This window comes from Thermobia domestica, chromosome 1 (assembly GCF_964235325.1).
Source record: "Thermobia domestica chromosome 1, izTheDome1.hap1.1, whole genome shotgun sequence".
Lineage (NCBI taxonomy): Eukaryota > Metazoa > Arthropoda > Insecta > Zygentoma > Lepismatidae > Thermobia > Thermobia domestica.
The window spans coordinates 228,013,494-228,039,779 of record NC_137454.1 but is presented as its reverse complement, the minus strand read 5'-3'; the positions used below and the strand labels follow the sequence as shown (position 1 = coordinate 228,039,779).

The 26,286-nt window shown below is 36.1% G+C and overlaps 1 protein-coding gene across 2 annotated transcripts in view; it reads right to left on the bottom strand.

The window, feature by feature from the left end:
- Positions 1 to 26,286, bottom strand: part of LOC145667138 (phospholipase B1, membrane-associated-like) — a 165,267-nt gene that overhangs the window by 39,308 nt on the left and 99,673 nt on the right. For both annotated transcript variants that reach the window (XM_081734880.1, XM_081734884.1), the window contains exon 3: positions 2,392 to 2,599. In XM_081734880.1, the coding sequence (XP_081591006.1) occupies positions 2,392 to 2,599 (208 nt within the window). The remainder of the gene's footprint in view (positions 1 to 2,391; positions 2,600 to 26,286) is intronic.

Below are 26,286 nucleotides of genomic sequence, written 5' to 3'. Positions count from 1 at the left end.
TTCATGGTTTATTTTCGAGGTTTCATATTATTATCTGCATCAACCACTAATTAAATGTTGTACAGAAGCGAAACAAAGTCTGCTTTATCAGTTTAAAGCAAAATTTTCAAAAAAAGCCCAACATTTCCCAAGCAGAAAAGCGAAGCAGAAAAAACGGAGTTTTTTTTTAAAAAAAAAGCCGGGTTTTTTTTCGAGCCCTTGCATCTCTATGGATTCCGTCATGAGACCTGAGGTGAAAAGATAACTACCATTGGAGACTTGAGTTGTCTCAGGCCGACCGGAACTTAAAACCTAAAAGTTCATTGCCGCACGTGATACAAATCCAATTGTCAACATTAGTTAGGTTTCATTGCTTACAAGCCAGGAAGTTTCGCAGCAGCTTCGTAAAGCCATTTCATCAATTGAAACGACCACAGCATCGTCAACAGCGAAAGATAATTAAGGAAGGTGTTTTGTTTCCTATCCTAATACTTAACACTACACTGCTCGCGCGGATTACTATTGTAGTCCAGTGGGTTTCAGTTTTCTGGTATCTGAGGGTTGGCAACACTTGTGACCTTGAGCGGTCGTCTACCTTCGTCCCTCATTTCTAGAACACCATTAGTCGAGAGATAGCACCCAAAGTCAACGCACTGATGTTATACGGATTGTTATTTTCGCATGGACTACTATTGTAATCCGTGCGAGTACTGACGTGATAGTTCGTTTTCTGTCTAACGTTTTAACTGTTCTCGTTTTGGATGTATTATTTCACATTGTTCGCTCAAATATATATATATATATATATATATATATATATATATATATATATATATATATATATATATATATATATATATATATATATATATATGTGTGTGTGTGTGTGTGTGTGTGTGTGTGTGTGTGTGTGTGTGTGCTAGTATAAAATTTCAGAGCAAGAACAGGTACGACAGTGGCTAATAGAAACTGAAAGTGACGACGAAAGTGTTTTGAGTATAGAACACTATGATGAAATAGAGGACGATGTTGTCGACTAGTGACTGAAGAAAGTGGTAGTGACGATTTGGAAGAAATAGAAGATGAAGAAAGGAACGGTGTTATCCAGAAAGACAGGTTTCACGGAGAATTTCACATTGGAAAGGGCAGAATTACCAGATGGTATATTGATCCGGTGCATCCAAGAAATACGCGAACACAGCGTCATAACATCATACCTACACTGCATAGTTATTACTCCATAGAACAACACTAAATTTGGAGTTGACATAATGGACAAATTGTGTCGCCAGTGTGATACAGCCAGGAATTCGCAAAGATGGCCACTCACTGTCTTCCACGTGTTAAACGTTGCTGGAGAAAACGCTCTAACGCTCTCATTGTTTTCAAAGCAAATAACAATGATGCTATGATCAACCGTAGAGACTTCCTGCAATCTGTGGCTATGGAACTTATCGAACCTCTTTGTGGAAGATGAAGAAACAAGAGTACCCGAAAAAGATGTTTCAGGTGCAGTAAGTGGATCTGCTCTGACCACAAGCACACTCTTTGCACTGACTCTTATGACTGAAACACCCAAAATGTTGCCTACTTTTGACCTTATTTTCAAGTGTAAGAGTTAAACTTGCAAACAATTTAACAACTTCTTTTTATTTTTTATAACAGTTTTTAACACTTTAAATGCAAATTTCCTCTTTTATTTAAATTTTTAATCAAATAGCAAGAAAATAAACGAACATTTACAAAAATATAGTAAATTGCATACGCATTCTAAAGTTTTGGCTTCTAATCTTTTTGTACATTAAAAAAAAAAAAACAAAATGTTTACACTGAAATGTGTTTTTATTGCTTGTGAAAACCCACAAAAACAGTGTAAAAATACGAATTGAATAACCACCAAAATATATATATTTATCAAATGGACTACAATCGTAATCCGCGCGAGCACTCATGTTTCAACAGTTTCATGCGAGTACTGTAGTGTTAAATCCATTCTCTCACTCTTTTACCTTCCTCCCAATTCTAGTCGCTATTTTATCATTTGAAATTGTTGAGTTTCTTTGTGCATTGAAGCATAGCCTTTCATTATATTAGTTGCGTGTGAATTATCAGTTCTCATCCCCTTTGTTTAAGTAATTTATAATGATTTATGAGTAAATCATAAGTCAATATCTGAGCTAATTGAACTGACATCTCACATCTGCACAAAAGCTTTCGCTAGAACATCGAAATTATTGAAAGACTTCAAATTGGAAACGTTATGCTTTTGAAATTGGCAATCGGCTTCCACCTTCAACATTAATTATTATTTTCAGTATTGCTTCTAAGACCTGATCTGAACATGTGTGCGCAAATCAGATTGTTCCAAATTTGTTATACTGATAAAGGAGAATAAGTCTATCATTATCTTACCTCCCATGGCTGATAACCCTCTATAATTGAGACGGGTCTCTTCCTCAGTATACGCTAGCGCCCCATTGGCCGACGTTAGGCTATCGCCGAGCGCTGCAATAACTTTGATATCACTGGGTCGAAGACGATGGACACTCGTTGGTGGAGAGTCTGATTTCGTCACATTACAAGGAAAGGACACCAACAGAGGGAGTGGATCTTGGGCTCTCTGAAAGAAAAACGGATAGGAAGCTGTATTATTATTTTTTGAATTTTAAACAATGATGGCTGAAAGAGATTCTTTATATTGACAAAAAGAGTATTTTGAGATAGCCAATTCCGGAATATTTACTTTCCAGAATCCAGAAAGTAAAATCCAGGAATTCAGAAAAATCCGGATTTCGGAAAAATCCCGGAATTCAGAAAAAATCCGGGATTTATAAAATTCCAGAATTCAAAAATAATCTGGATTTCGGATAAAGCTGTTTTTTTTTCGAATTTCAGATTTTTTCGAAATCAGATTTTTCTGAATTCCGGATTTTTTTCGAAATCCGGAAAGTGAAATTTCCGACTCCGAAAAATACTTTTTTTCGGAATCGTATTCCGGAAAATTTTAGCCATCCCTGATAAATATACAGGAGAAATAAAATTCTACATTATTATTAGCGTTTAAGGAAGATAAAAGATCCAAAAGGCAATCGATGGATCTCTTTGAGCTGAACAAAATGATATGGGTAAGTGTAGATCATTATGCATGGTTTTCGAGAAAATCGAAAAAACTAATTATTCTATAAACACTTATTGTCCAGTCCAATTAGACAAAAAAAAAAAAAAAAAAAAAAAGCTAAACCCAGAAAAAATCATAACAAGCTGAAATTATGTACATACCTTTGGGAACGTGTGTATAACAACATACTAAAAGTCCAGAAATATTCGGTGGCGAATTTGGCCGCCATATTGGAAAATGGCCGACAAAGTGTGGTTTTTCAACGTAATGACTGATTTTCACTTTAATAGCTATAACTCACGTTGTATTTGCACTATTGATGTTATTTTCACTTCATTCGAATAAGAAAGGACTACGCTTGTAGACCACGTATTACACACACCAATTTACTCCATATGCGGGAAGTAACGGAGGGATTTCTTTTCAAAAATCTCCAAAATTTCCGTTCTTCCAAATAGTTTTCATATATATTAGCCCAGAAAACATCATAATAAGCTGAAATTTTGCACATACCTTGGAGAACGTGTATGTAACCACATACTAAAAGTCCTGAAGTATCTGATGACGGGTTTGGACGCCATATTGGAAAATGGCCGCCGAATAGTGGTTTTTAAAGGTAATTACTGTTTCTGATTTTGATAGCTATAACTCACGTTGTATTTGCACTATTGATGTTATTTTCACTTTATTTGAATAACAAAGGGCTACGCTTAAAAACTACGTATTACACTTACCAGTTTACTCGACACGCAGGAAGTAACGGAGAGGTTTCGTTTTTAAAATCACCAAAATTTCCCTTCTGAACATTAGTTTTCATACACATTAACCGAGAAAAAGATCATAAGAAGATGCAATTTTGTACATACCTTGGAGAACGTGTATGTAACCACATACTAAAAGTCCTGAAATATCTGATAACGGGTTTGGTCGCCATATTGGTAAATGGCCGCCGAATAGTGGTTTTTAAAGGTAATAACTGTTTCTGACTATGATAGCTATAACTCACGTAGTATTTGCATTATTGATGTTATTTTCACTTCATTTGAATAACAAAGGGTTATGCTTAAAGACCATGTTTTACACTTACCAGTTTACTTCATATACGGGAAGTAACGGAGGGATTTCCTTTTAAAAATCCCCAAAATTTCCCTTCTTCCAAATAGTTTTCATATATATTAGCCTAGAAAAGATCATAACAAGCTGAAATTTTTCACATAATTGGAGAACGTGTATGTAACCACATACTAAAAGTCCTGAAGTATCTGATGACGGGTTTGGTCGCCATATTGGTAAATGGCCGCCGAATAGTGGTTTTTAAAGGTAATAACTGTTTCTGACTTTGATAGCTATAACTCACGTAGTATTTGCATTATTGATGTTATTTTCACTTCATTTGAATAACAAAGGGTTACGCTTAAAGACCACGTATTACACTTACCAGTTTACTCGACACGCAGGAAGTAACGGAGAGGTTTCGTTTTTAAAATCACCAAAATTTCCCTTCTGAACATTAGTTTTCATACACATTAACCCAGAAAAAAATCATAACAAGATGAAATTTTGTACATACCTTTGGGAATGTGTGTATAACAACATACTAAAAGTCCTGAAATATCCGGTAACGGGTTTGGCCGCCATATTGGAAAATGGCCGTCGAATAGTGGTTTTTAAAGGTAATAACTGTTTCTGACTTTGATAGCTATAACTCACGTAGTATGTGTATTATTGATGTTATTTTCACTTCATTCGAATAACAAAGGACTATGGTCACAGACACCAGTGTACTACACATACGAGGGAAGTTACGGAATATTTTTTTTAAAAATCCCTAAACTTTCCTTCTTCAGATTCCTTTTTCTTAATCAGTTAACAATCTTGGCCTCTGAGAGTAGCAATTAATCTTACATAAAGTACACAATAATACACACAATATAACATGCAAGTTCCTTTCAAATCATAGTGATAGAATCAGAATAACAAATAAAACTTCGTTAAGTACTACTCTTTGACTACGCATAGAGCCGATAAGGCATTCTGTCAAGCTACATTCCTCAACTCTTATGTTTACTTCTTCAACGCTAGTTGTCACATCTCTAGAGAAGTTCTTTGTGAATCTGAAGAGCAAATCTAGATTAATTGGATTATTTCCTAATCACCTCACGGCTGCTGGCAGCAGTGTTCTTCAAGCCTCTGGAGATGCACATACCCAGATTTGCGTACAGCGATAGAACTTTCTCTCAAACAGCCACATCCAGTATCAATTATTGCGGAAGATATTGATCTGCTTCTACTTTTGGCCTCATTAGCAAGTGAGGAAATATAAAAGTAACCAAGAAAGTTCCGTCACTTTTTCATCCACCACCTTCGAACATCGATATGTCACCTAAGACGTACCTGGAAGATCAAAAATTGTTCCCGACGACCTTCTGCCAACGTTAGGGAAGGCTATGGATTCCATTGCTTGGATAGAACTTGGTAGGTGGTGAAGCGAAGAAGGTATCAAATGCATTTTGCACCTCTACTTGGGATTTGAACTGGCGTCCTCTAATGTGATTGTCCAAGGAATGGAATAAGTGATAAGCGGACGATGCAATGTCCAGGGAGTATAGCGGATGCAATAGTGTTTCCTTTCTAAGGCGTGGCCTGCATCATCCTAGCCACGTGGGACTTAGCGTTGTCCTGTAACAGGAGGACCCCTTTGCTATTCAGAATTGCTGGCTTCAGAGTTTTGAGTTTTTCTTGAATACGTCTCAACAGCTGACAGTACACAGTTCTATTGATGCTCTGACCACCTGGTAGCAAATACCAATGCACGATGCCGCGAGCAGTCCACCAAACACACAGGAGGAGCTTCTTCTGGTGCAGTGATGGCTTCGGCTGTTTTGGAACGGGTTCATGGGATGCTAACTAATGATGACAGCGATGTGGAGTTTCGTATAGGACTCACTTCTCATCACATGTCAACACCTGTCCAGAAATGGCTCCTCCCTCGGACGAGACAGCAAAGAAACACATGTGTCTGCTCGCGTTGCTTCTGCCCACGAGTTAAATCACGTGGGACCCATATACTCAACTTGTAGTACATCACAAATTGATTGCGATTGTGCTGAAGGGTTTCTCCACTAACATTGAATTGTAGTCCCAGTTCCTCACATATCTGGTAACTTTCACCTCAATTGCCGCCTGAAGATCATTTTGTACGTGTGTTGTTATTTTGGCACGTGGTGCGTCTTCGAGTGTTTCGTCACCGTCCTCAAAACTTATTAAACCACCGCTGCACTGTTCGCGTGGTCACGACACACTCACCAAAAGTCTAGCATGTCTTTCGCCGCGCTGCAGTGACATTTGACCCCAGTTTCAACTCGAACAGAATACACACCCTTATGACGCTCTGTGGAGGTCTCATGTTCAATCTCTCCTTACGCAAGTTCACAGTGTAACTGAACTTCCACAACCAGGTAGTATGTTAGATATTTACACACCAACAACTGACCTTCGCCTTAACTCCATTCGCAATCAACTCACGGTGTGAGGGCCAGTTGAACACAGACCTCCAAAAAAAGCGACATAACTTTCTTAGTGATTTTTATATTTTCTCACTTGCTAATGAAGCCAAAAGTACAAGCAGATCAATATCTTCCCCAATAATTGATACTGGCTTTGTTTGAGAGAGAATTCCATTGCTGTACGCAAAGCTGGGTATGTGCATCTCCAGAGGCTTGAAGAATACTGCTGCCAGCAGCCGAGAGATGATTAGAAAGTATTCCAATAAATCTAGATTTGCTCTTCAGATTCACAAAGAACTTCTCTGGAGATGTGACAACTAGCGTTGAAGAAGTAAACATAATAGTTGGGGAATGTAGCTTGACAGAATGCCTTATCGGCTCTATGCGTAGTCAAAGAGTAGTACTTAACGAAGTTTTATTTGTTATTCTGATTCTATCACTATGATTTGAAAGGAACTTGCATGTTATATTGTGTGTATTATTGTGTACTTTATGTAAGATTAATTGCTACTCTCAGAGGCCAAGATTGTTAACTGATTAAGAAAAAGGAATCTGAAGAAGGAAAGTTTAGGGATTTTTAAAAAAATATTCCGTAACTTCCCTCGTATGTGTAGTACACTGGTGTCTGTGACCATAGTCCTTTGTTATTCGAATGAAGTGAAAATAACATCAATAATACACATACTACGTGAGTTATAGCTATCAAAGTCAGAAACAGTTATTACCTTTAAAAACCACTATTTGGCGGCCATTTTCCAATATGGCGGCCAAACCCGTTACCGGATATTTCAGGACTTTTAGTATGTTGTTATACACACATTCCCAAAGGTATGTACAAAATTTCATCTTGTTATGATTTTTTTCTGGGTTAATGTGTATGAAAACTAATGTTCAGAAGGGAAATTTTGGTGATTTTAAAAACGAAACCTCTCCGTTACTTCCTGCGTGTCGAGTAAACTGGTAAGTGTAATACGTGGTCTTTAAGCGTAACCCTTTGTTATTCAAATGAAGTGAAAATAACATCAATAATGCAAATACTACGTGAGTTATAGCTAGGGATGCGCTCGAGTCGAGACATGTCTCGAATCTCGACTCGACTCGACTCGAATTCGAGTCGAGATTCGAGTCGAGACACACTTTGTAAAATTCGAGACGAGTCGAGACAAACGTATTTCTCGACTCGAATTTTCGAGTCGAGACACGAGTCGAGTCGAGACGGCTCTTAAAAATCTCGACTCGATTCGAATGTCTCGAAAATCTTTCTATAATTTTTAATATTATTTTGAAGAAAGTATTCACTCAGAAACAGCCTTGAAACCCTTCAGAAAGGTACAGAACGCATAAAATTAATAGTTAATCTTTAAAGATCAAGATTTAGTTTTCAGCTCAATTCAGTTAATTAGAACTAATAATTAATGTCGTTGTATTTGGTTGTACTGCAAATATAATAATAATAATAATAATAATAATAATAATAATAATAATAATAATAATAATAATAATAATAATAATAATAATAATAATAATTGATTATCTAGTTTGTATAAAACTATTATCCGTAGTCTAAATCTAGTTTGTTTAAAACTATTGCGATAAAGTGAACTTCATAAATTCTCTGAATAAGCAGTTGGTAGTCTATAGTAATTTAACATAGTTATAATTATTGTGTTTTCGTTCCCATGAACGCAATAGGGTTACGTAACTTCTGGATTATTCGCTTGCCCAACTATTCTCAGGCTTTAATATGTTGCAGCATATCACGAGCTACGGATAATATATAATGTAACATTTGTTGTACATCACATATTATGATACGAGACTATTTTACATAGTATATCTTATCTAATATAAATAAAATAAAGAGTTTGTTTGTGTGTTTGTCTGTCTGTCTGTGTGTGACCTGGGGACCAGACGAGTGGACCGAGAGTTCCCAAAATTTGGTCACGGGTACCTTAGTCCAGGCCCCAGATCAAGACGAAGCGTTTTTTTTAAATTTCGAACCAGGGGGGTCTCGGGGGGGGGGGGACGTTTACTGGGACCGACCTGGGAACCAGACAAGTTGACCGAGAGTTACCAAATTTTGGTCACGGATACCTTGGTCCAGGTCCCAGTCTATGGCGAAGAGTTTTTGTCAAAATTGGAACCAGGGAGTCTCAGGGTGGCGTTTAGCGAGACATGTAGTAAAAGTAATCCAAATTGATCGACATTAGTGTCAAATCCATAGTTTTCACGGTCGCTGAGATCAATGGTGACACTTCCATCAGCGATGACTTGCAAATTCAGCTACTACTGTATGCGGGCCGGGTGTCAGCGGGTGAGGAATACCGAGACATGTATAAATAGCCCATATTGATTGATACTAGTGTCAAATCCATAGTTTTCGCGGTCACTGAAATGAATGGTGATACTTCCACAGGTGTTGACTTCCAAATACAGCCCCCATGCGAAGAATGGGTATATTAAGTTAGTATTACAATAAATGGACTGCTTGGATGCCAAGAACTAGTACAGATAAGTACCATTCACTTCTATGAATAGGTATTTTTTAAAAGGATTTTTGTAAACACTAAGTTATAAAACAATGAACTACATACAGTAGTTATGGTTTTGGTTCCCAACATAAAAGAAATATGGATTGTTCATGAGATATTGAACTTCAACTTTCACTCCTGGAAAATTTCAATTTTGGAGTTAGGCCACTTGGCATCAAAGCAGTTCACTGTAAGATAAATACATTCCGCACATTAGTAACATAGTTGTTCAGGGGCCTTCGATTTCCATTCTCTCAAATGAAAGCTGAACGATTGCTTGATACATGCTGACTATATAGGAGAAATAGTGTATTAAGTTTTCGAGCTTTGGTGCGTATTCGTATTTACACTCTAATATAACTTTAAGTTCACACTCAAATCGAGTTAATTGTTTAATGCATTTCAAAAGCTTTTGTTTTTATGCAGCTCATTAAGGAAAATCTATTTCATAATCGTAACATTTATGTATTAAAAAACTATGAACGTAAAGTGGACTCGACCTAGCCCCGTGGCCGCTGTGACTCAGTGGCACAGCTCTCACCCTTGGTGTGTGAGGACTCTGATTCTGTGTGTGTGTGTGTGAACTCCGCGGCTAGTGTATGCGTCTTTGCCGTGGAAGACTCGGGTTCAATTCCCGGCGCGAGCTCATGTAGTTCGGATTCCACGTTAATCAGTAGGTTCTACATTTCATATATCCTCGCTGCTGAAAGAGACGGTAAAGTCAAAATCAACTCAACAATATATATGTGTGTGTGCTTATGTGAATTTCCTTGTGGCTGTATGGTTAACACATACGCCTTGATCGCGGGGGACTCTCGTTCGATTTACGGTGGAAGCTCATGAAGTTGTTACCGGTATCCCACTTTAAACTGTAGATCCATGCCTCATATAACCATAGATATAATATATATGCCTTTGATACACTTATTTTCCGACTTGGAAGCCATCGAAAATTTCCGGACACAGAGTCCCGTAGACCGAAAATGAGAAACATGGCTACAGAGTAAAACAGCCATAGAAATTTAAGCTTTTTAGGCTAACTTAATCCTTACATATAATGCAACTAGCTTGGCCAAGTTATAATGGAGGAAATGCTATCATTGCAACACTCTGAGAATAGAAAATGTTCGTCAGGTATTACTATCCCCCCCTCTCCTGCAGAATGGAAACCCTGACTAAAACTCAATATATATATATATATATATATATATATATATATATATATATATATATATATATAAAACTATTTTGTGTAATGTAACAGTGGCGGATAGTATTCATGTTTCCTTGCAGAGGTCCTTACGAGGGTTCACTTCCATCTTCCTCTCCCCAAGAACTAAAATAAATTAAAAAATTGCGATTACTTGTTAATCTTGCACAAAGGACGCAATTAAAGTCCCAGTGTAACACCCCTTCACATTTAGATTTTTCCCCTGGAAGAAAACCAGTTATTATTGTTTCTTGATTTCTCAGTCTCACCTACATAAACATACGAATAGAATTACAGGATCGGACATGTTTAGAGTGCTTGCACGTGACATCTAACTATATTTCTCATCAAATGTGTCACAGATGAAAATTTCCGTTTGTACTGCCTCTATTTTCTGGTACATATGTTTCATTTATGTTATGTTGCTAAAATTCGTTAGGAAACAAGTACAGACTGCGCCTGTGTGCCTGACAAAACGTAAATGTACTGGATAATTATTTCTTCACTTTCTTCCAGAAAAAAAAGTAACCCATCTCATGTCGGCTAACAAAAGGAGGTAGCGGACCAAAGATAGCCGTTGTTTACCTAAGGTCGATACACAGCAGGGGTTTCATTCAGTCAGAGGGAAAAGAAAAAATAATTTAAGGTTTCTACATTAGTTTTGAAGTGCAATATACTTCTTCCTTTTATTTTAAGAACCATTTCCTTCTCATTTGTCTGCATCAGAAAAAAAATGCAAAAAAAAATCACTAGAATGTGCCTATTTACCCAAAATACGTACTAGATCACTAGTTCAATAGTAAAATCACTATATCTAGTACGAAATCATAAATGTGGCATCCCTGGGTTGGAGCGAAAGTAATGGTTGGAGTAAAAACTAGTCCGTATTTCTACTGCGTTCTGTTGTTGAATTCACAGAAATGTTCAAAAATAAATTCAAGAAGTAAAACACGATCCTACAAAAGACTGTTTACTTGCTCACTGGTTTTAGTATTGTGAACTGAAACTCAAGTGCGCAGTCATGTTGAATACTTCTGTCCCTTTCTACTTTACAACTTGACGTGGGATGAGGGTCAGGATAGATCTAGTGATATACCGCTAAAGGAAGTGCTTCAGTACAGAGTCCGTACAGTATGTATTGTTTATACTACTTACAACGTTACCCCCCACATAAAATATAAATTCACCCTTCCCTTTTTCGAATACAATGAACCGACTCTTTTGCTGAAGAAAGGTGCTAAAAGAAAATTGAAACATCTGTGTCTAAACTTTCTTTGAAGCGCAGTCTTTTGTATTTGTAAGGTTTTGCGAGTGTTTTCGAGATAGTCAAATCTTTTACCATGGACTCCTGCTGCGAACTGACCGTAAGTAAACACCCGATCTCGCTGTGCTCAATTTCTCTCGCACACGTGAAATGGGTTTGTTGTTTCCAAAACAAATAGGAAGTTATCTTGTGCTTTTGCATTTCTGCACGCACACAGGTACCATTGTTGTTTTAATGATCAGAAGAAATATCAAAACCATCCGATATATATGATACAAAACAGCTAACAGAGGGAGGCAAAGATAAAAATAGGCCTATACCACGTTTTCCGCGTGGTACCATTATGGAGTTTAAATATTTGGTAAAGTCACGTAGATGCGCTTAAACCTATTCCATCTGTTCTTATAATTTTTCTGGTCTCATCAATTTCTCAGGAGAATACGTACAACTAGTGTTGTAAAAAAACGGTTTTTTTTCTGTGAAGTTTTTTTTTCAATAAAAAACATCGTTCTTTTTCATGTTTTTTTTCAAAAGTCTGTTTTTTTTCTGGCAACTATTATTTATTGATTTATGTTGCAGATTATTGAAAGAATCAACAGAACTAAAGTCGAAGCCCTCGTAACTTACAAATCGTTTGTTTCTTCGAACCTATACGAGCAAAATTGTGTGATTATTCCTTTCGGTCCCAGGCCATTTTTGGCGTTTTCCTACATTTCCAGTTAGTGACTTATTGCTCAAAAACTATTCATTCGATTGATATGGTTAAGGCCTTGTTTTTAAGAAAATTGATGTAGCTATTTTTTGGTGTAAGTAGCATTGCAGTGTTACCAACGGGTGGGAAATTATTGAGGGAAATGTAGGGGTGAAAATTTACAAAAAATCCCTAACCGAATTTCAAATTTTTTTTTGTATCTAGCACCACTGCTGCTATATGGGTTCAAGTAACCTAAAGAAATCTTTGGTGTGTTGACAAGGTACAGTGAAATCCTGAAGTCGCTGGCTTCCATTCAAAGAGGGAAAGAAAAAATTCTGTCGTACACATGAAATTTTGACACTTTTTACGCCTAAGAGGCAAAAATCAAATATGCCGGGGTACAGCTTCTCTAATTATCCTATTGAAACTTTTTATGGTGCGTTCTGTAGGGCAAAGAGGAAGCTTTCGGGTAGTGGTACGTTTGTTTCAATGTAGCCAGTAAGAGGGTAATAATCGAGGGGAAAAGGGAAATTTTCCGAATTTTTCACCTAATAGCGGGAATTAATTGTTTTGGCTGGAAACGCTGCCATCAGACAGACGAAAACTATCTGAAAATAAACCGTAGTACTCAAAGAATATATCCTACAAGTATCATGGCGATATATAACAAAGTAAGTATGAAATTTAAAAAAAATCTCATTCTACCTCAGAAATTCACCATTTTCTTACCATTTCCAGAACATGGTTTATTATAAACCTCAACTGTACTTCCCCTACTTGTTCTAGTGAAACTTTTTATGGTGCGCTGTGTATGCTAAGGATGAGGCTGTTAGACACTGGTACATTTGTTCGAATGTAGCCAACAAGAAGGAAATAATAGAAATAAAAAAGGGAATTTTTCCCAAAATTTGCCCCTAAAATCTGGAATTAAAATTTTTTGTAGCTAGCAACACTACTATCAGACACACACAAACTATCTTAAAATAAGCTTTGGTATCCCTCTAATATATCCTACAAGTTTTGTGATGATATCTAATAAAGTAAGCATGTCAATAAAAAATATCTCATTCTACCTTAAGAAAAATCACAGTTATCTTTCCAATTAGAGAACAAGGTCCACTGTAAAGCTCAACTGTACTTCCCTTAATTATCCTATTGAAACTTTCTATAGTGCGTTGTGTAGAGCAAAGACGAGACTTTCAGATACTGGTACGTCTGTTCCGATATAGCCAACAAGAGGGAAATAATAGAGACAAAACATATAATTTTTCCAAAATTTCCCCCTAAAATCTGGAATTAAAATATTTGGTAGCTGGCAACACTGCAACCCGACAGATGCAAACTACCTTAAATTAAACATTGGTACACCACTAATACATCCTACAAGTATTATGGCGATATTTAAGGAACAAAGCTTCTAATTATCAAAAAGATATTACGGTAAACAGAAAAGTAAGGAAAAACTAGAAAAATCAAGGGCTAGAACCTAAATATGAATTTTACGTGCGTCCCCTAATTACCCCATTGTAACGATCTGTACTTTCGTTTGTTAAGTAAGGACAAATGTTCGATTGGCGTAAGTTGACTTGCACTCGAACGTATAGGTACGGATTTATAAACAACAATTTCTAATGTTTTGCCCAAATATAGGAGAATTTTAATTTCCCTAATTGACAACACTGCGCGCAGGCCCGTCCAATTGATGTCAACAGTTAGGTATCTATCCGAGGTATCTACCTGGCAAGTCTTAAGGATATCTTTCTACAACGAAGGAAGGTACAAGGAAAAGAAAGTAAAGGAAATTTGAAATTAGAAAATTCTCGAATTTTTTACTGGGGTGAAATTTGAGAAGGAAATTCGACACCAGAAGAAAAAGAAATTAATATGATAAACTATAGTCCAACCACATTTTGCAAGAACAATATCCCGATATCTTAATTAGAGTCCACACTGGAGCGGATTAAACAAGTGACACACCTGTGTGTGCCATTTTGGACACCTGGGCCACCGAGTACACATTTGATTACATTTTTTGACTACTAACTCGTGTTGTTGTAGTTATAGTCTCGACTAATAATAATATCGTTGTAAACAATAACTTTATAGGGAAAATTTTCTCTCCTTTTTACATCTTAGTTCCAACACTGTTGGTGAGAAATGTCGAGTGTTTCAAAATAAATTTTGGGGTTTTAAGTCTTCGCTTTACTTACTACATTTTACGTACAATTATGAGCAATGCATCAAGTAAAAGAGCACCTCAAACAGTCTTTACTACAAGTGTTCAATGTGAGATTCATTCATCACACGGCACACATCTAGTCGATAGGCGAGAAAGGCCCATAAATTTTCCGCCATATGGCACAAAACACATTCAATTTAGGGGAGTTTCGTTTCAATTGTACCATCTCCTGAGGATTTGCTGACGGTCAGATGCAAACATTATGAGTGTTCCCATTAGCTCTTAGGTGAAAAGTCGATTTATCACTGTAGACGATACGATCCAGAAAATTTTCATTGTTATGCAGGAATATTTCACTTGCGAAATTGGCACGTAAACCGTAGTCTGTATGTTTTAGACCTGTAGCAACTGCAAACAATAAAGACGTAGTTGCAAGCGTCTCCTTAATATTCTTCACACAGACGGTTGCACTGTACAGGTTCAGTCTTTATTAAAACACAAAAAGCTTTCTGCTCTCTAGTCTCCATCTTTGCTACTTGCTCTTTCTAACGGCAGACAGAAGAAACAATGCATGTACATGCTTGCGTACAAAACTGTTTGAGTTGCTCTTTCATGTGATATAATATTTATAATTGTAAGTTAATTGTAATAGATACTACAAAGTTTCAAAACCCTAATATTAATTTTGAAACACCCTGCATTACTTCAAATTGAGTCATCCTATATTCAGGTCCTAGTCAATTTGACGCCTCGTGCAATGGCATAATTTGCCGCCTCCCCCTTTCTCCAGAAAGAACAAATCTTAGAAGTCATGATTTTAAGTATGCTACTCCAGCATGAACAACAAAGGGGAGGGTAAGTGCAGTCGCACTCAGAAAGGCTTAAATACTTACTAAAAGTGCAATTCCGTTGTGTATGTTTCTTTTTCTTTAAATGTGAATCTATTATGATAGTGAAAGATAAAGCAAACACACCTGCAGAGGATAGATGGTAATCCTTTTTATAGAATTCACTATCGAGCTTCAATCTGAATGTGTCAGTTTGCAATTCCAGTGCAACTAGCTCTTTTATCTTTATTTCTTGATTTTTCTTCTACATCTCCTAACATTTTTTAAAAAAAAACTTGTTTCTATCTTCAATGATAAGGAACTTGCTTCTGACAAAAACAAGACTACTTTCATATCAAAACTGTGATAACATACGAAATGGAACTGATATTCACTACTATTCGAGAATTGAATTCTTGCATTTGACAACAATCAAGCAATTTGTGCTCGGATTTATTCGACCATTTGCTTTAGCATTGTCCATGTGGCCTTAAACTAATGCAACCTAAACATAATTTATGAATGTAGTATTCAAATAGAAGGTCAGCTTAGTAAATGTAACTACCATCATCATGAAGTATGTTTCCAACAAGAAATATTTAATTTAAATAATATACTTATGACAGATTTTGCCGGACCATCCAAGCTTGCCGTTCCACGCAAATGCACGTATTGCATATATACAGTGGCGTATTTAGGAGGGCTTCCCGGCTTAAGCCCTCCCCCGAAATCTTACTTACTATAGTAAAGTATATGAAATAGTATATGAAATATCTTGCAGAATTTTCACATTTTCAGGCAAAGCCCCCCCCGAAAGTTAGCAAAGCCCCTCCCGAAACAAAATCGTAAATACACCACTGCATATATGGTAGAGCCGGCTCTGCATATCATATATATCTAGTCGACAAATTATTTATATATGAAATTTAGAAAAATACTATTAGGCAAATTAGTATTAGTTTTTACCTTTAGACAAGTTATTGGAATTTTATACTGTTCGTGACATTATTTTCGTACTTATTAAAGGCCTGCTTTCACGAAAAAACAAAATTTCATTTCTACTTTTATTTCTTAGTTGATATTGATGAAAACTGCTGAAACCCGAATTGTTAATAGGTATGGTATTCATGTAAATTGTAAAATATTTGTAGCGTATCAGTATCTAGCGTTTAATTTATGTTGCATTTTACGGTGATTACACCTACATAAAAATATTTCATACTTAAATAGACGTAAGATGCATTACAAATGACTATTTGAAAAAAAACGAAATTTAGAAAAAAACGAGAGGCAATGTTTTTTTTTCTAAAAAAAACGTACGTTTCTGAAAAAATACGAACCGTTTTTTTTCTATTTACAACAGTACGTACAACATATGTCCAAATTCCATATATATTCTTTCTAAACTAATGAGTAAACTCATTAAGAACACCAACTGATATCAATAAACAGGAAAGAAAACAATACTTTATACTTCTATCATTTGGTACACATCTCTATGAAGCACAGCTTGTTTCTTTTCGAAATAGCTCCTTCGTGTCACAGCTGTGGTTAGTTTTGTTTTGTGTTAGGATGAAAGAGAGAAATGCAACATTTGCTTCGCGGTGAAGTTATATATATTATTAAGATGAGCGGTGATAAGCGAGGTTTAACAAAGAGTGCCTTTCGGATGCACAATTTAACGGGTAGTTGCAGTCCATGTTGAGAATCGAACCAAAGCTATGTAAGACATGTTAATATTGAGCTCTTTTGTGGTAAAAGTGAACTTCAGAAACACACAAAAGACTTGAAACATCAAGCTAATGTAAAGCAATTGAAAAATAGCCTACCTATCGCTGCATCTTTTCTGTGGCTAGGAACATGCAGTGTGTAGCAACAAGAATCGTGTTAAGGACTTTTTTTTCGAACATAACATTCCCTTCCACACCATAAAAGACAATATAATATTTGTTAAAAGAAAGTGCACATAATATTTTTAAATTTTGTTTGTGATCCTATCATGCATAATTATAAATAATGCCTTTCATACTACGAGAATGAGTTCAACTATACGTCATGGCCCCTCTAAAGTGGGGCCGCGGTGGCTCAGTGGTAGATCGTTCACCTCTGGTGTTTGGGGACCCTGGTTCGATCCCAGCTCGCACCAAGTGAACTTTGTGGTGGACAAACACGTGGGTTTCCTCGGGGTTCTTCCGTTTCTCCCACTTTCTTCATTCCACGATTTCACTAATTTCTCATCATCACCCCTCTCCTTTAGCCTAACCGGCATAATCGTGGGACGTAAAACTCAAAGATTTCACTTCATTTTTTCCCTCGAAAGCGATATCTTTCAAAATTATTTATTGTTAGATATTGTAAATTTACGGTATCTATTTTAGTGGACGGGAAATTTTGCATCTAATCGGATAATTTCATGGCTTCTAACAGGAATTCGCAGTTACGAAATTTGCATCACTGTCTTTTGAAAGGATGCCTAGAAAAAATACTACTAGAAAATAACTGAAAACACAAAATGGATTTGATAGCCAAATTCACGTCATCTTGGTGCGTCATCATTTTTCTTTAAATATTTGTATTTAGTATTAAATTAGAGTTTAGTGTCCCTTTCAGTATCAAGGCTATATGAGACGTGAACTTACAAATTAACGTGGGTTCAGAAGCACACGAGTTCCCATCGGAAATCGAACCTAGGTCTCCCGCAGCAAAGACGCGTACGCTAATCATATGGACAAGGGTGTTCGATATTTAGTAATGTGTACATAAAGTTGTGAAATTGCGCTTGTATAATGGAATGCAATTCCTTCTACTGACATAAACCTTCACAATACTTAGCTGGACAAAGTATCTTTAAAAAGAAAATGTCACTCTTTATGTTTCAGTTCCTGGTTCGACTGAAGGATGGAACAAATTGCAATGAGCGTTTTTGGATACTACTTTGTGTAGTTGATTCATCATAAACATGGTATTTGATACGGATATGAACTATTACACTTATTTGGTGTTTATTTCTAAATAATAAGTCCTAAAACAACTTCATAAAGTTGTAATTCTTCTTTAGTTTGTATCACTTTACACAATGACAAATCCAAAAGGTGTGTTGTATCGGTGCAGTACCAGTTTTTCACGTTTTTCAAAATGTTCCAAAACCCAAAGAATAATCTTTAATTTCTGATATTTTAGTCATCACAAATTACAATTTTATAATGTAGTCAATGTTTATAATTACTGGGCAGTTGGGCGTTTAAACTAATGACATCATAATAAAGTCAAGACCATAATTTTGAGTTGAATTGATTCTGAGTTTAACGTCCCGTTCAGCAGCGAGGCTATGTGAGACGTGGACCTACTGATTAACGTGGAATCCGAACCACATGAACTCCCACCGGGAATCAAGCCCAGGTTTCCCACGCCAAAGGCAAGTATGCTAACCGTTAGCCACGAAGGAGCTCCACCATAATTTTAGTGGGCGATAAGAAATATCTCGCCAGTGCTTTTACAATAAATAAAATTTTATAAGTATTAAAGAATAGTGGTAAGAGATTTTGTAATAGCTATGAGATATGAGTATTTTGAAAAAAAAAAAAAAAACAACTAAAGAATAGGTTGGCGGAACCACAAAAGACTCGTAAAATAAACTTTCTTATAAATACATACGCACCTTACTCACCTTCTATAATTGCTATGCTTACGTTCTCCATAAAAACAGAAATTCTCTTTTAGTGATACTTTACACAAGATCATGAAGTGGGTTCAAATTTAATTAAAGGCAAAATACAATACAATAATCCTCAAATATTGCCTCAAGTGAGTTTAAAGATTTCTAAACACTAGTGCGAAACCGGGCTCTGCCGTTGCGATCGATTTACAGGTCTTGAGACGAAAGTAAGAAGGGACTTACGCACACAGTAAGTAAAAACAATTAATATGCCTGTAACTTTCCCCCAAATGGGTGTATCTTAAAACTAACCTTACCATTATTTTTCTAATTAAATTCTAGCCCGAAATTATGTATCATATTACCCTATTCCCATTTTGAAAACTTGACCTTAATTCAAAATGGCGGATTTCAAGATGGTTGCCATCAAGGTCATATCTACCATACGACTTCCCCCCAGGACTTATATGTATCCACATGGTTTTTCTTCACTTTTCTTCATTAACGCTCCGTTTACAAAGGGTAGTAAGGGACTTCTGTAGTAATCTCTAATAACCACATCACAACTCTTAAAAGTTATTAAAAAAAAAAAAATAGAAAACATGCACCATGGCAAAAATTTGTCATCACAAGTAATGATGCATACATGCCTTCTATCAGCAAAAAAAGTTTCATTGAAATTGGAGCCGGACATTTGAGTGATGTCCCTTGTGGGATGTGATTGAAGGTGACGTCAGAACACATCGCCCCCCTTCCCGGAATTTACGGGAATTAGGTGAGCTGAGTGAGCACATGTGGTGCCAGCTCTCTCCAGCGACCTATCAAGGATCATTGCGTGTATGCCAAGACGTGTCGCCGTTTTTATCCATGCCAAAAGTCGACATACTGAAAATTAGGTAGGTAGTCATGATGGTCTGGCTGATGTGTGCGTATATTTTAACTCGTACATTTTGTCTCGACTCGAATTTCGAGACGTCTCGACTCGAATTCGAGTCGAGTCGAGACAGAGACTGTCGAGTCGAAACACGAGTCGAGACAGAAACATATTTTCGAGTCGAGACACGAGTCGAGACAACATTTTCTCGAGACGAGTCGAGACATTCTTAAATCTAGACTCGACTCGACTCGAATGCATCCCTAGTTATAGCTATCAAAGTCAGAAACAGTTATTACCTTTAAAAACCACTATTCGGCGGCCATTTAGCAATATGGCGACCAAACCCGTCATCAGATACTTCAGGACTTTTAGTATGTGGTTACATACACGTTCTCCAAGGTATGTGAAAAATTTCAGCTTGTTATGATCTTTTCTAGGCTAATATATATGAAAACTATTTGGAAGAAGGGAAATTTTGGGGATTTTTAAAAGGAAATCCCTCCGTTACTTCCCGTATATGAAGTAAACTGGTAAGTGTAAAACGTGGTCTGTAAGCGTAGTTCTTTGTTATTCGAAAGAAGTAAAAATAACATCCATAGTGAAAATACAACGTGTTATAGCTATTAAAATGAGAACCAGTTAATATCTTTAAAAAACACGGTTTGGTGGCCATTTTCCGATATGGCGGCCAAACCATCTCCGGATAATTCAGTACTTTTAGTATGTTGTTATATACACCTTCTAAAAAAGTATGTACAATGTTTTAGCTTGTTATGATTTTTTTCTGAGTCAATGTATAAGAAAACTTATGGGAAGAAGGGAAATTTTGAGGATTTTTTAAAAAGAAATCCCTCCATTACTTCCCGCATGTATAGTAAACTGGTAAGTGTGATGCATGGTCTGTAAGCGTTGTTCTTTGTTATTCGAAAGAAGTAAAAATAACATCAATAGTGGAAGTACAACGTGAGTTATAGCTATTAAAGTGAGAGCCAGTTGTTACTTTTAAAAAGAACACGGTTTGGCGCCCATTTTCCAATATTACGGCCAAACCCGTCACCGGATATTTCCGGACTTTTAGTATGTTGTTATATACACGTTCCCAAACGTAAGTACAAAATTTGAGCTTGTTATGATTTTTTTCGGTTGAATGTATATATTGACTGCACTATTAGTGGAATCCTTAGTTTTCTATTTCCGTATTTCATTTTCCCCCAGCTCTTAAATTGGTTCCATACCGGATCAAATTAGTAGAACCATGCCCAATCTTCGCCTCGCCTTTTTTTATTCTTGGTACAGGTATACAGGTATATACGGGCTTACGATAGTTTTTATATGGTTAGAGGGACTTTTTTACCTGTTTGTGGACCGATAATGACGTAATTTTACTCATAATTCACCTGATTTTCCATTAAATAAACACAATTCATTTTTTATTTTCCCTGTTCATTTTTTTATTAGCCCACAGAAACCCCTATTCATTTTTATTAGTCCACAGAAAGCCCTGCTCATTTTTTATTAGGCATTAGAAATCCCTATTCATTTTTTAGCAACCCTTAGAAGGCCTTGCTCATTTTTTATTAGTCCGCAGAAAGCCCTGTTCATTTTTTAACAGTGCTCAGAAGCACTGTTTGTTTTTTATTTACCTTATGACGCGTGTAAGATGGTTCCGTTGGCGCCCGTACTGTCTGGTTATGTTTTGACTTTCCTTTATACTTTTTCCGCCCATTTACTTTGTATATTACCGACTGCCGCACTGTATTGAATGTTTGCTTTCCGCTGGCGCCATTACCGTCGCGAGTTTTCAGCCCCGCCCGCTATGTATTTTGCCGGTCGGTAGCCGTGAACGCTAATGGTATTTTCGGCGCACTTTGTATGTGTACCCGATACTTTAACTTAAGTAAGAAGAGAAAGTTTACTTACCTTTGATAATATTTTGCCGATGGCTATTTCCTGGTTGCGGTTGGTGGTTTATTGATGATGACGTAGAAGAACTTGTTGAGCGAACAAACAAATATTGCGATACCGCATTTTGTAATTTCATGTTTTAGGATATATTTATAACCTCGGTTGGCTTTTTGACTCAGATTATTAATGAATTTAATAAAATAATAATTCATTGAGTGAATATATGAATTTGATATTGCAATTTTATGAAAAGTATAAATATTGTGCCTTTATTATTACACTATTTTTATACATATGAAGCATATGTATTCTTCCTTTATCTTATACAGAATACACATACTTTAGTATAATGTACGTAAATAAGTTTATATCATAGTATATGAAGCATATGTATTCTTCCTTTATGTTATGCAGAATACACATACTTTAGTATAATGTATGTAAATAAGTTTATATAATAGTATATGAAGCATATGTATTCTTCCTTTATCTTATACAGAATACACATACTTTTTGCATTAAGTACCTTTTTTAATTTTATAGGATGTAGAAATTAAAGGCAGGAATATAGTTTTAAAAAATTTATTGTAAAAATAATGATAAAAAAATTATATATAATAATAAAAAATTGTAAACATAATAAAATGAAAATGTAAAATATATAATAAAAATTAAAATGTACATATATAATAAAAATTTAAAAAATGAATGTATATAATAAAAATAATAATGTTGATATATAATAAAAATAAAAATTGTAAACTATATAGCAATTGTTTCAATATAATGATACATACAGTGTTCTAGTGATTGTTTGTACTTGATTAACTAATTTAATATTTGAAATATGGTATTTACGTTAGATGAAAAAAAAATCTATTTGCAATATATAAAAACTATTTACAATATGAAAAAATCTATTTACAATATGAAAAAAAATCTATTTACAATATGAAAAAATGTATTTACAAATTTACTATATGAAAAAAATCTATTTGCAACATATGAAAAATTCATAATATATAAAACTATTTACAATAATATGCACATTGTGTCTTAAATACAATAAACATAATTTAAAATATTATTTACAATATGAAAAATATTTACAATATAAATTATTTAGGGCATGAGAGGCTGTAAAATATTTAAAGAATTTGATAATATAGCATACCCGGGAATAACATGATACAGTGTATAATTGTTACGTGTTTCCTTTTCATTCATACCACTATTTATATTTTTTACCATTTATTCAGTTATTTACAGTTTGTTCAATTTTATTAACAAGATATATACAAATATTTACATCACATTCATGCACTCACACATTCACACATTTGCCAACCATTAGGCACGGTACCCAAAGGGTAATGTCCTGTAGTCAGTCGTGCTGTCAGGATTTAATCGTCGTCGTTTGTTGGATACCATTTGATGGGTCTTTGTTTCAGGACGCGAAACGATGGCAAATCCCCGCTTACGGGTAATCCTACCTGGGATGTTAATTGTTTTCCTTTCAATTTTTCCACGAACCAGGTTGTAAAAATGCTCAAAATTAATTTCTTCACGCGTTCTATAATCCAAAGTGATACCCCGAATTTTATACACATAATCAAATTTTCCTGTCCCAATTTCTTTTATACGGTAACTATAATTTTTTGGCCCCAAACCTATAAATTTGTCTATTTCCCACCCATCTTTTACTTCGTCAGTTAATTCACCCAAGTAGGGCCCTAATGTAAGCGGAGATTTTTCATCACGGCGTTGTACAAACATGATGCTATCAGTATCACAATACAACACCTTATCACGTCCTACACTTGTCATCAAGTCATACAATTTTAACCGCGCCCATGATGTAATGAACGCCGCAAGAACAACGTTTGAAAATTTCCAGGGCTTATTCTTATTTTCCGTATTATGAAAAGTAAGAATAAGATGTTTATCTCCGACGGGTAATACGCTTTGTACCTCGTATTGCGGTGCCCATAAATAATGCAAAAATTTTTCTGGTGTGTCAACAATTACGGATTGCGACAAGTCCGTTCTTTGTCCCCATTTCCCATAAAGCGAATTGAGGAATATCTTGGAGATATACCTCAGACCAGGGTTCAATCCAATATTATCCTCCATTAACTCTATGCCTTCGTGGGCATAATAATCTGCTATGTATTTTTGTTTGTCTCCTTTACTTTGACATGATGCAGGAAATCCTGAAGATTCCTGCTTCATTTGGAGAAAAGAATTCACGTAGTTGCGGAACAAACTACGCGAATTACGATCCTCAGAACCGAACAGTTCGAATTCCCATACTTCAATAATTTGCAGAATTTTATATCCGACTTTTAACGCTTTATGAAGTTCTGGGGTACAATATGTGTCTGTTAAGGCACGCTCGGCGTCGCAATGCGTGCAATCATTGATACCTTCTTCCATACACGTGCGACATAAGCCAAACATAAGCCGACCGTTACACGTATATGGGAGCACCGGAAAATACAAATCTTTTGGGGGCAAAATGGTGCATTTTACTAACCCATTGATACTTCCCACATCTGGGAAGTCCGGCCCCTTGTATATTTTTGGTTTACCTACGGGCATTGGTTTACGTGCCATTACCCAAGGATACAATGATGTTACATCATAATATGCAATGAACTCATCGGAAGTACATTCGTACAACGCATTAAAACACTCGGTCCGACCACCATGAAAACCGTCCTTGGGTACAAGATGATTAACAAGATCATTACACTGAGTTTTAATAAACTCTTGCAAACTCTTGTCATTTTTCACCATGTGGTCCCAATCACATTCCCACATTTCAACGAGATTAACACCTCGTTTCTTGAGGTAATTAGCTTTTATGATGGTCTTTTCGAAGCGGTCTTGTAGGGATGTACTATCCTTAGAGGCAGAATCGAGACTGACGTGGCGCAATGCTGTAAAACAACGCTTACACCCGTGGAAAAAACATCCATGAAACTCATAAACTGTATTTGTTTTGCTATCATAACCATCGACTTTATATTTACCAATACGCCTTTCCAATCCATTCCCTGAATGTTCAATTTTATTACCTTTGGTACGTTCTAAATACCGTAACCAATACAAAGCTTTTAGACTTTGCCGATCACGGTGATCGAACCCATAAGGCGGAATAATTGGAATGACCTCCTTTGGTAAATATAAGGACCGATAGGTTAGAATTGCCAAACTTGCAATTGTAGGGGAGGAAATAAAACACTGGATACCATTCGTTTTTTCCTCGATTAAGTTCGAAAACTTAATCACAGCCTCTGCAAGAATCTTAACGTCATTCCTACAGTATTCCATCATCTCGTATTGGAGATTATACTCCTCGCCACTTAAAGCACGTTCTTGGTGCCAGGCGATTAATTGTCCCCGTTCTTTTGGGCTGAGACTGTCTGCATCAAAATACTCTAAAGACGGAATTTTGCCTACATAATTTTGATTTTCGGATGTGTTAAATAAATAGGGGAAATATCCCTTTCGCAAATTGCCAGATAAACCTAACGCTTCTGGGAGTCGGGACAATCTGACTCCCATATACAAATATGTGTCACGGAAATAGATTTTATTTCCAAGTCTCATTTCCACAATTTTTTGGCCCGTCATTATTACATTTGGTACGAGATCATGTTTTTCTATTAAGGTTCTTGCACAGAACTGCATGTCATAGTTACTTCCATTATGAGAAAGTACTATGATCTTTTTGAACATTGGCCGACTTATTAGCACGTGACTAATAAATCCGTCAATATCCTGGAAATCAAACTTACGGGATCCATTTTTATCCCCACACACAAAACATGGATCGTCCATCTTTGTGTCTTTGCATTTATGGCAAATATTAATACAATTTACGAAATTCACGCAATGTTCTCGTTCTCCCCGTTCATTCTTGGGTAATAACATCGTCTCCACGTCAAACACAATGTACAAAAAGGTATCGATGTGCTCAACTTTGGCAGCCTGAACAAAACAAATATGGTCACCATCCACATGCATGTAGCATACTTTGCAGAAATGTTCACCACATTTGTGTTCAGACTTCCTGTTTCGCATATCGAACATATCACCACAATCGGGACAAACTCTCTTTAATTCACACATTGTCTTGCCACGTGCAATTACATTTTTATGATTGGCAAAACACTCATGCGAAGGAAACAGTCGTAAACAATCATTACACTCGCGTTTAATATCGTCACCACAAGACTCATGATATTTTTCACACATAGGGCACTTATATTCACACCTATGATATTGTACATTATTATATCCTTGCAGACAATAGCAACAATATGATTTTTTGTCCAAAAGTGTAGTAATATTGGTAATCAACTCATAATGCCCTTCTGTGTACAATATTAAGATTTGCTTGGTTGCATGAATTCCCGGATATATTATATTATACTCCCGAGTCATTTTGTTCTTCTCATAAATGACAATTTGATATTCGGGGGTTAGTTTGTTTTGGAATTTTTTCGCATCAGTAATAGTGCACCCATTTTGAT